At 40.6% G+C, this 14413-nt stretch overlaps 1 protein-coding gene across 1 annotated transcript in view; it reads left to right on the top strand.

The window, feature by feature from the left end:
* Sema3e (semaphorin 3E) overlaps positions 1-4687 on the top strand; it is a 250847-nt gene extending 246160 nt beyond the window's left edge. The window contains exon 17 of the mRNA XM_052720282.1: positions 572-4687. Coding sequence (XP_052576242.1) covers positions 572-1024 — 453 coding nt within the window. The 3' untranslated portion in view covers positions 1025-4687. The remainder of the gene's footprint in view (positions 1-571) is intronic.
* Positions 4688-14413: the final 9726 nt, after the last annotated feature.

The raw sequence follows: 14413 nt of genomic DNA, 5'->3' as shown, positions 1-14413 counted from the left end.
GATTTCGTTGTTTGCTTTTAATAGTTGTTGATAAACAGTCTTACAGGAATGTCGTGTTGCTCACTGAACTGCTTGAGTAGGCCGTTTAGAAGAGACAATGACAGAATCCCAGCATTTAGACAGAGAGCCCTTCTGAATATTCAGTCATGATGATGGGAGTATAGAACCCCACAGAGGAACCTGGGAGGTGTTATTGGCTGACATGTCAAAAAAAAAAAAAGGTCAAATTTCACTCAACTGTAATGTCCACTGCTATACTGATGTGGATTGTTTTTCTCAGATTCATTAAGGCGAACGCTCTCTCATGCACATGCGCTTAGCTCTTTATTCTATTGGTGAGAAATAACCTCAATGTCATTGATAAATGTAGCTTCCGATGTAAATAGGGGCAGGACACCTACACACTGCTCATTTAATTACTTAGCACATTCGCAGATCGTCATAATCACATGGTGTGATCATGAAGGAGAAAAACAAATAAGTAATGAAAGGGACCAGATTGATGTTTTCTGAACTATACAATATTCCATTGCCACCTGTTTGTTTACTTGTCTGTTTTTGTGTTTTTCAGGTAAAGACAGACGACAGAGTGGTGAAGATGGACCTGGGTTTACTCTTCCTCAGAGTGCGCAAATCAGATGCGGGCACCTATTTTTGCCAGACAGTAGAGCATAGCTTTGTCCACACTGTGCGTAAAATCACGCTGGAGGTAGTGGAAGAGCAGAAAGTGGAGGGAATGTTTCACAAGGACCACGAGGAGGAAAGGCATCACAAGATGCCCTGCCCCCCCTTAAGCAGTCTGCCGCTGGGCACGAAACCCTGGTACAAGGAGTTCTTGCAGCTGATTGGCTACAGCAACTTCCAGAGAGTGGAAGAATACTGCGAAAAGGTGTGGTGCACAGACAAGAAGAGGAAAAAGCTTAAAATGTCTCCCTCCAAGTGGAAGTACGCCAACCCCCAGGAAAAGAGGCTCCGCTCCAAACCCGAGCACTTCCGCCTGCCCAGGCACACGCTGGACTCCTGAGGGCGCCCCCTGCCGGCTGCCGAGGGGCCGAGCCTGGAGACCTTCAAAGGGAAGAGACGTACAGGACAGGCGGACAGCAGGGACCCTTTCCCGTGCTTCAGAGCGGGAAGCTGTTTTAAGTTATTCTGCATACTCATCCTCCTGTGCAAACCGCGCACAGTACCAGTACTTAAGCCAGTGTATTGCTTCAAAGGCTTCACTTTGTATTTATCAACACATGACCGTGGCTGTAATTTTGAGTTTGAGCTGCTTTTCAGGGAAATTATTTCACCATTGGAATATTTAATATAATTATAATATTAAAGAAAAAGTTATAGATTTTCATAATCAAAAAAATGTAAAACTAAGTCAGCTTTAATCTTTCTGGAGTTTTCCTTGTAACCCTAAGGTAGATGCTCAGAATATCAGACACTTTAGGATTCTCCTGTGAACTTCCTGTTCTGTGGCGGATTTTTTTAAGTCATGTGTTTTGAGTAGTATTGTGATTGCTATAAACCAACCGTAAAAGCAACCTGCGGCCCGCAGTTCTGAGACTTGTTCCTTCCATGAGACATTCACTAAACTTTATTAAATACTTATGTTTTATAAACAAGACATAGCCCTTAATTTTCACTCCAGTGTGGAAGGAAGGAAGATAATCTCTCAGAAAGATATTTCAAATAATGTCAACCATGAAAGTAGAATTCTAATCAAAAGGTCTGTGCTGCCCTCTTGTGGTAGAAGAAGGCATAGTCGCTTATAGGGCTGTTTCCGCAATTACCCCGCAAAGAATTGAAAAATTGTATGAGCAGATACATCTAGTTCATTTTCAGAAAACTCAACTAAGCAAGAAAAACCATAATGCTTACACCATGGTTTAATATGGAAATAGTATGCTTGTAGATAGTTCATGACTTCACAATACAGTGAAGATATTAGCAGCATTCGAGTTTTTAAAACGTAAAAGGCTCGCTTGTTGCCAACCCTTCCCTGAGACCCGAAATACTGGAAGTGTGCTTTCCTGTAAAGGAACTGTCAAAGCATTTTCCTCTCATTTTCTATGAACAAAAATTGCTTCTTGATTCATTTAACTACTGAAATCTTCAGAGAATCATTGTCTTTGTCTTATAAATATTACCAAAATTTATATTTTTCAGAATGTTTATTTCTTGAAATCTTTCTTCGTTGTATTTTACAGAGTTCCCTTTCTAAAATAGGAGACTTTTCAGGTAAATAAGAGTAAAGCAAGTACATAAAAAAGCATTCAAGAATAGCTGTTCAGACATTACACAAATATTTAGATCTGCTATCTCAGTATGCCATATAATTAAGAATATAAAGTGTTGAAAACTTCTAATAGATTTCTTTTTCACTCTAAGATGAGTATTACTCACACAAATATTCCACAGAGGTTTTTAAAGTACAGAATTTCTAAAATGTAAAGAGAAAATTTACCTCTTCTGAAAAGTTCACGTGTTATTGCCCCCGGAGTCCACTGGGGGTCATTGTTGTCCACCAATAGTAATTGAAAAAGAGCTTGACTTGGAAGCTTTTTAAAATACTGTATTTCAGGAATACAAGGAAGCGGAGGGAGATGGGGAATTAAAACTATAAACACAGCTCATTAGTTCCTAAGGAACATGTATGTCTGGAATATTCTAAAGGGACAGACAAATACATGTAAGAAATTTTAAGACAATTCTTCCACTAAGCAAATTAAAGATAAGGGGAAGATTTTCTCTTAGATCCATGTTGAATAATAAAATGAAGTAAAACAGATATACATAGGCGCATTTTAATCTTAATGCGCTGGTAGGCAGTTAAAGAGGAAAATGATGACATTGTTTAAATTTAATTATTAAATGCACATGAAGACTATGTGACTAAAATAAGACGTTAATCAGAAAAAAATTAAATTAAATGACTAAAGGTTGTTCTGAGAAAATAAGTTCAATCCAAAGATAGTTTTAAAATATATCGATTAAAATGAGAGCTGACAAAATGTTGAGGGCCTGGCTCCAAATTTAAGGAGAGCACTATGATATATAAATGTGTGTTTATATGTACTATATTCATGTATCATACATGCATCTACATACCTGTTCATGGTAGCAGCTTAAGACAATGAGAGAGAGAGAGAGAGAGAGAGAGAGAGAGAGAGAGAGAGAGAGAGAGAGAGAGCAGTTTCCAAGGACAACACAGGTAGCACTGTCTCTGCTTCTCTCTGCTCACCACCCTGGCTCATGGACCTCTGAGTAGTGTTAAGACAAATCACTAGCCCCTTTCAAAGTTCAAACCAACAGGATACAAATCTGCTAAGTGTTTTTAAAAGTCTAAAGCCTGCTGTAAGCATCGCTAGCCTTTTGACGGCCTCAGAAAGACTCTCCTTTGAAAAGAATTCCATTGAAAGAAACAGCTATATGCCTACCTTGAACTCAGGCACCTTATCTGTATGACTCCGTCAAAGGTGATAAGAGCTAACCTTGAGCTACCCAGACATGACCTTGACCAAGAAAACATGTCCTCAAAGCACACAGCTGACCTAGGGTTCTAACCTCCCAGCCTTGTTTCAAAGGGGCCCTTTGTATGGCCAGTCTCCTGCTTCTCCAGAGCCCAGGGTACCATAAAATGAGTTGCCCTCTCCCTCAACATAATGCTACCTACTTAGCGACAGCTCCAGACACATCAGGAGGCCCACACTTAAAGGAGATGTTGTGACTTTGGGAGTCATTTCCATGCCTAATGTTCTGCAATGCTATCTTTTTTCTTTTGCACTAAATACTGAATGTTTCAAGGAGAAATTTTCAATTTTGCAATAGGAAAGAAAAATAGAAATAATTCTAATAAACACAGAGCAGAGGATTGAAAGTCTACATTGGTTTTGTGAGTTTCAATGAACAGAATGTATGTGATCTATACTATACATTACAGTGTTTTCCTTTCCACAATTGGCTAAATCAGTCAGGCGCTTTTACCGGGCGTTTAGCAATTGCTGTAGGGTGTAGAGCTTTGTAAATCTTCATAGTAATTATGAATACTTGTAAAAATTTGTGCAGTATAACAAATCAGTTTGAATGTTAGTCTTAAGCATGAGAGAAACAGCAGCTGTTGTCTTTAGAAATGTATCTTTGGCCTGTCAAACATATGGAGTACTTAATGCTACATAGATCCTTTACGTCCCAGGTAAACGTCACACTGTGATGAAGAGGGGTCACCGGTTCCTGTTAAATCTACTCCTCATTTTTCAGGCCAATAATTTCTGATTTGAATCAGATATAAATGTTATATTCACCATAAACTCTCTTTTGCTTGTAACAGCATTAATATAAACTGGTATTTTGTTATCTTATTGTCTTGGGAGGACAGCTTTACATATTGGCTTTCATTATACATAGAATGACTTAGCTCTGAGCTAGAACACAATCCTGGAGTGTCGTTGTCTTGTGGTATCTCTTGTCTCTTTGGCAGAGTCTATAAAGCATGTGCCATATTGTTTCTTTCCACCGATGGTAAGCTCCGAGACTCATCATCACCTGGTGATGGGCTACAGGGACCAGTGACTGACTGTGCATCTCCGTGACCCTCACGTCGATCCACCACCCTACACTACACAAAGTCTGTACTGTTAAATGGAATTTCTATTTGGTTCAGCTTAGATGAAAAAGAAATAAATATTCTCCAAAATATTAAAAGCTATCTGAGTAATATTTTCATCTTTCTTCCTTCCCTCCCTCCCTCCTTTTTTTCCTCCCTCTACCCTCTATTCCCTCCCTCCCTTCCTCCCCTCTTCCCCCATCCTTCCTTTCCTTCCTCACTACCTTCCTTTCTTTCCCAGATGAACACATTTCTTTTATATAGCCTGATATGAGCTGCAATGCCCAGCTTAAGGGCTTTCTTCAAGTCAGAGTAGAATTCAATGTTCTTTCTGAGAAATTATCATTTTTTTCCAAGAAGAAAAGATATCATTAATCCATGTTTATAGCAGTTGAGTGTATTTAGGTCATGGTAGATTGCTGTGATGTTTGGATGTGGCGTCTCACATCAGCCTTCATAGTCAAGGTGCTTCATTATTATCCATCCTCCAACCTCCTACAACACTATCACTGGGCCAGTCCTCGGGGACAGTTTTCTGCAAGTACCACAAAGCAGAGATCTGCAACCCAGCAGGGCAAATCTGGGTTGTGTCCTGAGCCACACAGGTTTAGATGTAGGTTCAATGCACTTCTAGGACTATGAAGGCCCTTGCAGCCAAGAAACTCAAGCCAACACTCACATCAGGCTTATCTAACCTACATAACCTCTCACGGGTGTGCCTGAAGTCTTGTCTCTAAGTCAACTCTAGATCCTGTCATGTTGACAACAAATAAATATAACCATCATGTTCCTGGTGGCTAAAAACATTTTGAACCAAAAGAAAAACAAACAAACAAAAAAGAAAACATACATTACTTAATTTAAAACATACCATCAAGCTAGAGTCTACAAACTTGCCTGGTATTGCCATCAAAACAGTGACATTAGAACAAAAATTCACAATAGAGAGCCATGAAGTTAGGCCACACCCCTTATACTAGTAATTTCTAACGAAGGTGTGAACAAAAGACAATCTTTTAAATAAATGTTGCAAATGTTTGGTACCCACATGCCAAAGTATGAAGGTAGACACCATTTCCTGGGCAATAGGGGCAGGAGCAGGGTCTCACATAGCCCAGGCTGGTCTCCTTCAACTGTTTGTTTCTTGACTTTCTTGACGTTTTTAAAGAGATTTATTGATTTCTTCTTAAAGGACCTCAGTGACCATCATCAAGTCGGTTTTAAGGTCATTTTCTTGTACTCCAGCTGTGTTGGAATATTCAGGGCTTGCTGTAGTGGGACAGCTGGGTTCTGGTGGTGACATATTGCCCTGGCTGTTGTTGATTTTGTTCTTATACTTATATTTAGGCATCTGGATTTGAAGTGATTATGGGTCTAGGTGAGAGTTTCCGGGTTTGTCTATGTTGGATTGGTGTTTTCTTCCTTGGTTTCTGTTTCCACTCTAGTCTTCTGCCTGGAGTGGCCTGTGGTTGAGTAGAGGCTCTTCTCCCAAGTTGGAGGTTGGACTTCTGATGTCCTGGATGACCTCTGGTCCAGCAAGGGGTTACCACCAACTTGGAGGCTGGAGTTCTGGCTATGTACATGGCTTCTGATCTGGCCAAAGGTCTGGTTCAGGATGCTGTCCTGGCTTCTGGCGTTGTAAGAGGCTTCTGTCTGTTTTTTAGGGAGCTGGCCTGGTTTGTGGGGTTCAGGATACTTGTCTGGCTTCTGGGGGTCAGGACACTGGCCTGGCCTCTGTGGGGCATAGGAGGTTTCCACCAGAGGACATGGAGATAAGGAGGGGACAGGAGGTTGAGATCACACTGGGCAGGCACAGGAAAGGTGGAGAAGCAGTCTTACCTGAGGTTCATGGAGCTGGCTTGACCTCTGGTGGGGTAGGAGGTTTCCACCAGAGGGGAGACCAGGACAAGGTGACCCCAGGCTGGTCTCAAAGTCTTCATCCACTCTGCTGAACTTCTAATTCTCTTGCCTCTACCTCCCAAGTGCTAAGATTATAGGCAACACAACTTCACAGTGTATTTCCTGAAAGACTCAAGAGTTGGTAGAGTCAAGGTAGAATTTGGAGATAAATAACAAAGCATAAGCAGTAGTCAAAACAATAAATATTTTATATTCATGATCAACTTTTTCCCAGGCTACGTGTATTTTCCAAGTCTGCTACATTTAATGTTATGAAACAACCTGAAACCCCTTTGAGGTAGTTGTGTTTACCTACCTGATGAGGTACTGAATGAGGAAACCGATGTCATGTATAGATTCCAGACTCCAGGAGAGAAGTTACACATGGACATTTGCACAAAAGAACAGGGACTCTCTGAGATGTCCTGTGTGTCCCACCTCTCTGAGCTCTTTTCCTTCAGACCACCCCTTCCCTGGATTTGTGTCACACCTCTCCTCCTTGACCTTTACTCATGCTTTCCTTACCCATAGCTGCAGCCTTCATTTTAGAGCACAAACTGGATCTTGTCTCACTACCCCAAAGCCCATGAAATAGCTTCTACGCTGTGGACATGAAGCTCAAACTCCTAAACTTGTTTTCACCCTTTCTTCTGACTTAATGACATTTAAACTCACGTCAATCTTTATTCCTTCCACACATCTTTCCCATCCTTCCTTCTATTTCTTCTTTCTGCTTGGTTATCCTTCCCAAAGCCTTACCATAAACCTTTCTACTCACATGTCTTTGTTAGCGTTTCTATTGCTATGAAGAAACACCATGACTATAACAACTCTCATAAAAAGACAATAATTCATTGGGGCTGGCTTATAGTTCAGAGGTTTAGTCCATTATCATCACGGCAGGAGACACTGCAGCATGCAGGCAGACATGGTGCTGGTGAGGTAGCTGAGAATTCCACATCTGGATTGACAGGCAGCTGGAAGAGAGAGTGACACTGGCCTGGCTTGAGCTTCTGAAACCTCAAAGCCCACCTCAAGTGACACATTTCCTCCAACAAGACCGCATCTACTCAAACAAAGCTACACCTCCAATAATGCCACTCCCTACAAGTCTATGGGGACCATCTTTATTCAAACCCCCACTGCACCTCTCACCAAGCAAGGCAGCGGTGCAGCATGACCCCATGATCCTCTGTAGTCAAGCTTTACATGTGGCCACTGCTCTTTTTGTGAAAGTTTCTTAACAGCAGCAACAATGCTTTGTTCTCCCCTGCCCCTGAACTTAGTGTGGCCATCGGTCATGGACATTAACTCACTAATTGCATTGTGAATAAATTAGTCTATTAGACCATAATTGTCATGAAGTGATTCACGAATATTCTGAAATTATAGTTAATTTTTATTCTGGAGTAAGGTCTACATGGCTCTTATTAATTATTAAAGGAATCATTGACCCAAAGTTCAAGAACAAGTCTATTATATAATCCATCCAATTATAGATTGTAACACAAAAACACAGGGGTGTTAAATGACTTTTTCAAAGTGAAGACTCAGCATGAGCAGGGAATGCAGATCATAAATGATGCTCTCTCATGTAAAGGGCACACTGTCCCATCCTATCAAATCAGACAGCACAAATGATTTTAAATGAATGAACAAAGCATTTGAGTACAACAGCAATCAATAAAAATGTGCATTTACTTGTAGCAATCTATAGAGTGCTCAGTTCATTTATCCGTGAGTCCAAGCTAAAGACAGAAAGTGTGTTGCTTAGACTGAGCAAAAGGATGTGTGAACACACAGATGACGGATGAGCAATTGGTTATCTAGAGGGTGATCCCATCATTTTGAGACAAGTACAAGAAGAAGCTTTTAAAATGTAGACAATGTTTATTCCCATGTGTGGCTGGGCATCAGAGGAAGACAGTTCCAGGGTTGGTTAACATAGCTGTGTCTTCAGAGGACCCGGTGATTTCTACTGTGGAGTATCCACCAGAGGAACTGCAGAGACAGGGTTTAAGTCAACAGAAAGTCTTTATTAGCCGGCTGGCAGCTACACTGGCTGTTAGGAATCCCAGTGTAGCACCAAGTCTTTCTCGAGGTGAGCTTTTAAGCACAAAGATCGTATCTTGGGTTTTTCATACTTTAGTCACCAGAACCAATTATCAAGAAGCAGAGCTAGAGAAGCCAGAAAGCAAGGTTAGTACATTGAGAGACTTACCCAGAACTGTGGACTTTGATGGATTAGGTCTTTGCTTTCATTTTGGCCAGTGCTGCTGTCTACATGCTGAGTTTTACATCCTGAATGGTACTTCCATCATGGAGTCAGTTGTGCCCTGTTACAATTTCCACTTGTTCCCTGTTCTGTTCTGGACACTATTTTTGTCCTCAGGAAAGTGCTTTAAATAATTACTTTTACACATGAACAAGTGCAAAACCAGTATTCATCTCCCTCTCCAATCACATCACATCCTCTGGAAACACTCCACACTAGGATTGAGTCAACACCCACATCCAGAACCTGGGAACAATAAGGTTCAACGTATACAGGAGACAGCTAGGCAAGGAGCTCCACAGATGGGCACAGCAGGGACCCCAGTGGATGTCATCTGCTGGGGTATCAAAATCAGGCTAAAAAGGAAATTTTAAATTAAAATTAGGAACACTGGGCTAAGGTAGGCTTTCCTACCTCTCAGCAATTTAGAGAACTGCTTCAGAATCCAAGTCTGCAAAATTATACTCAAAATATGTGGGAAAATACAGGTTACTTGGTTGGCGACTATGTGTTTGAAACTCTGCTACAAAAGTTTATAAGAAAGAAATATTTGGGGCAACTTTCTGGAAATATTCTAACCACCACAGGCTATGTAAGTAATAGTAGCAGAAGCGAAAGTGCTGATGCTGAAGACTGTCCTGAGTTTGCATTTACAAAGCGCAAGGGACCGCGCTTTCTCTTATCACGGGTCCATGGTGAAGAGATGGCAGCATAGAGCCATCTAAGGCTGTCCTGAAATGTCTGTTCCCGGTCACTTCACCACTGTTTGCGTGAGGGAATTACAGAGGTACAGAAAAGCACGAAATCCAGAGCATGTGGAAGGAGTCCTGGAGCGGGAACTGGGTGATCTAAGATCACACTGAGAGGTGTGGCTAGGAAAAGGATTCAGCTTCCCTACTTCTAAAAGAGAAAGCGTATTTCATTGTTGTCTCCTGGAGGCCTGCTCTTTTCTAAAGGGAGATGGAAGGGTGCGGATCTGGGTGCAGGAGGAGTGGAGGGAGAGGGGAACTGGTGGAGATGTATTGTATGAGAGAAGAATCTACTTTCAACTAAAAAGACAAATAGATACGTAAAACGGGATGGGTGGGATGATGTTGGAATGCTTACCATTTATAACCACGTTTTATCCTGTAAAATGATATTCCATGAGAAATCTGCTAAAATATCTTCCGCAGGCAAATCACAACTTATTCTTAAAAACAAATAGCTTTTCCTTTAAACTTTATTTGATGTCTTTATCGCCATATAATTGATATGAAATAGGCTACGTCTGTTTATAGAACACAGTTTGAAATTGATGTACTTCCATGAAAGCCCCACAGTTAAGGGAGAGAGTGCACATACTATCTTCAAAGGCTTGCCCTTGCTTTGTTATGATTAATTTCTCTGACCACAAACTCAAAACCTGTCTAGGTGACCAAGTATCTCTTCTTTGGCATCATCGGGTGCACATTTAGTAGAATTGTATACAAATAGAAATATACAACATATCCTCTCCTCATTTCCAGACTTCTCTAGAATTTACATGTCTCTATAATTTACTGCTTCTTATTTCTGAGCAATAGTCCACTGAAACAGATAAAGAAAAATCTGATGGCTAGACACTTAGTTGCTTTCAGTTTTTATTACAAAGAGGACCCTGTATTCATGTGCATTTCTTTTAAAGCACATGCACACTTATTTTTCTTGAGTTCACTACCATGAGCTGTCATTTGTTTTATTGATCTTAGCAACTCTGATGAATGCAAGAGGAACTCTCAAATCAGTGTTGCTTTGCATTTCCCTCATGGCCAAGTATGTTGAACATTTCTGTGTTTCTCAGCCATTTGAGTTTCCCCTTTCGAGAATTCTGTTTATATCTGTACTCCATTCCCCCCACCCCCATATTGGATTATTTGTTGTCTTACTATCTAGTGTTTTTTAGTTCTTTATGTTTTTTGGATAACACTCCCCTATCAATTTGTAATTGGTAAAAATCTTTTCCCATTATGTAGGCTGCACTTTGTCCAAAAGAAAGTGTCCTTTGCCATGCAGAAGCTTCTCAGTTTCATGAGGTCCTATTTATTAGTTGTTGATCTTTCTGCCTGTACTAATGGAATTCTGCGCGGAAAGTCTTTTCCTGTGCCAGTGAGTTCGAAGCTACTCCCCACTTTCCCTTCTCTCAGGTTCAGTATATCTGGATTTATGTTGAGGCCTTTGATTTGTTTGGAGTTGAGTTTTGTGCACGGTGATAAGTATGGATCCATTTGGATTCTTCCACATACATGCAAAAATCCAGTTTGAAAAGTACCATTTGTTGAAGATGCTGTCTTTTTGCAGTGTGTATTTCTGTACTCTTTGTCAATGATCAGGTGTTCATTGGTGTGTGGATTTATGTCTGGGACTTCAGTTTGAGTCCACTGATTGCCATGTGCGGTTTTTATATTGTACCATGCTTTTTTTTAATTAGTACATCTTGAAATCAGAAATAACTCCAGCAGTTCTTTCTTTTTAGTTGAGGCTTGCCTTATTATCCTGGGTTTTTATGTGTCCATAGGAAACTAAAAACTGTCTTTTCAAGATCTGTGAAGAACTGCATTTGAATTTTGATGAAATTGTACTTAATCTGTAGATTTATTCTGGTAAGATAGCCATTTTTACAATGTTAATCCTACAAATCCCTGAGCATGGGAGATCGTTTTATCTTATAATATCTTCTTCAATTTCTTTATTTCATGTTGTAAAGTTTTTATCATACAGGTCTTTCACTTGCTTGGTTAGAGTTGCCATAACATACTTTATAATATTTGAGGCTATTGTGAAAAGTGTTGCTTCCCTGATTTTTTTCTCAGAGCATTTGTCATTGGATTTAGAAGGGCTACTGATTTTGTGAGTTAATTTTATATCCAGCTACACTGCCAAAAGTATTTATCAACTGTATGAATTTCCCAGTGGATTTTTAGGGTTACTCATGTATACTGTCTTATCACCTCCAAGTAAGGACACTTCAGCTTCCTTTCCTATTTGTATCTCCTGGTCTCCTTTAGTTGTCTTACTGATCTAACTAGAACTTCAGCTACTACATTGAATAGCTATGTAGAGAGAGGACAACCTTTTCTTGTTCCTGATTTTAGTTGAATTGCTTTGAGTTTCTCTCTATTTAAGTTGATGTTGACTATGGGATTGCTGTAAACTGTCTTTGTTTATGTTTAGGTATGTACCTGTATCCTTAACCTCTCCAGGACTTTCATCATAAAGGGGTGTTGAATTTTGTTAAAGGCTTTTTCCCTATCTAATGAGATAATCATGTGGTTTTTGACATTCAGTTTGTTAATATGGAAGATTACATTTATTGATTTATGCATATGGAAACATCCCTGCATCTATGGTAAGGAAACCTACTTGATCATTGTGGATGGTATTTTTGATGTGTTCTTGGATTGAGTTTGCTAGTATTTTTTTTCTTTTTTTTTTATTAAGAGATTTTCTGTTCATTTTACATATTAACCACGGATTCCCCTGTCCTCCCTCCTCCCACCCCCTAGCCTTCCCCCACCAACCCACCCCACATTCCCACCACCTCCAAGGCAAGGTCTCCCCTGGGGAGTCAGCAGAGCCTGGTACATTCATTTGAGGCAGGTCCAATCCCCTCCTCCCTGAACCAAGGCTGAGCAAAATGTCTCAGCATAGGCACTAGGTTCCAAAAAGCCAGCTCATGCACTAAAGATAGATCCCAGTCTCACTGCCTGGGGCCCCATAAACAGTTCAAGCTAAACAACTGTCTCACTTATCCAGAGGGCCTAGTCCAGTTCCATGGGGGTTCCTCAGCTATTGGATCATAGTTCATGTGTTTCCACTAGTTTGGTTAGTTGTCTCTGTACTTTTTCCAATCATGGTCTCAATATCTCTTGCTCATATGATCCCTCCTCTCTCTCGTCAATTGGGCTCCTGGAGCTCCACCTGGAGTTTGGCTGTGGATCTCTGCATCTGCTTCCATCAGTCACTGGATGAGGGTTCTATAATGACAGTTAGGGTGTTCGGCCATCCAATCATCAGAGTAGGTCAGCTCAGGCACCCTCTCCACCATTGCCAGTAGTCTAAGTGGAGTCATCTTTGTGGATTCCTGGGGACCTCTCTAGCACTCTGATTCTTCCTATTCCCATGGTGTCTTCACTTATCGTGGTATCTCTTTCCTTGTTCTCCCATTCTGTTCCTGATCCAGGTAGGACCTCCCGCTCCCCTAAGCTCTCTTTCCCCTGACCCTTGCCCTCCATTACCCACCTGTCACCCCCAGTTTGCTCATGTAGATCTCACCCATTCCTCTGTCGCTGGGTGATCCCTGTGTCTTTCCTAGGGTCCTCTTTACTAGCTAGCCTCTCTGGAGATGTGAGTTGCAGTCTGGTTATCCTTTGCTTTACAACTAATATCCACTTATAAGTGAGTACATACCATATTTGTCCTTCAGGGTCTGGGTTACCTCACTTAAGATGATATTTTCTAGTTCAATCCATTTGCCTGCAAACCTCATGATGTCATTGTTTTTCTCTGCTGAGTAGTACTCTATTATTGTATATGTACCACATTTTCTTTATCCATTCTTCAGTTGAAGGGCGTCTAGGTTGTTTCCAGGTTCTGGCTATTACAAATAATGCTGCTATGAACATAGTTGAGCATGTGTCCTTGTGCTATGATTGAGCATTCCTTGGGTATATGCTTAAGAGTGGTATAGCTGGGTCTTGAGGGAAATTGAGAAAGCGCCATATTGATTTCCAAAGTGGCTGTACCAGTTTGCATTCCCACTAACAGTGTAGGAGTGTTCCCCTTGCTCCACATCCTCTCCAACATAAGCTGTCTTCAGTGTTTTTGAGCTTAGCCTTTCTGACAGGTATAAGATGGTATCTCAAAGTCATTTTGATTTGCATTTCCCTGATGACTAAGGATATTGAGCAATTTCTTAAATGTCTTTCCCCCATTTGAGCTTCTTCTGTTGAGAACTCTCTGTTTAGCTCTATAGCTCATTTTTTAATTGGATTGTTAGGTATTTTGATGTCTAGTTTCTTGAATTCTTTATATATTTTAGAGATCAGCCCTCTGTCAGATGTGGGGTTGGTGAAGATCTTTTCCCATTTTGTAGGCTGTCGTTTTGTCTTATTTACCATGTTCTTTGCCCTGCAAAAGCTTCTCAGTTTCAAGAGGTCCCATTTATTAATTGTTTCTCTCAGTGTCTGTGCTACTGGTGTTATATTTAGGAAGTGATCTCCTGTGCCAATGCATTCAAGACTACTTCCTATTTTTTCTTCTACCAGGTTCAGAGTAACTGGATTTATGTTGAAGTCTTTGATCCACTTGGACTTAAGTTTTGTGCATAGTGAGAGATATGGATCTATTTACAGTCTTTTACATGTTGACATCAAGTTATGCCAGCACCATTTGTTGAAAATGCTTTCTTTTTTCCATTGTATAGTTTTGGCTTCTTTGTCAAAAATTAGGTGTTCATACATATGCAGATTAATGTCAGGGTCTTCAGTTCAGTTCCATTGGTCTACATGTTGGTTTTTATGCCAGTACCAAGCTGTTTTTATTACTGTAACTCTATAGTAGAGCTTGAAGTCAGGAATCGTGATGGCTCCAGAGGTTGTTTTATTGTACAGGATTCTTTTGGC

This window comes from Peromyscus californicus, unplaced genomic scaffold, assembly GCF_007827085.1.
Source record: "Peromyscus californicus insignis strain IS unplaced genomic scaffold, ASM782708v3 Scaffold_6__1_contigs__length_162567912, whole genome shotgun sequence".
Lineage (NCBI taxonomy): Eukaryota > Metazoa > Chordata > Mammalia > Rodentia > Cricetidae > Peromyscus > Peromyscus californicus.
This window is presented reverse-complemented; position numbering and strand designations above follow the sequence as displayed.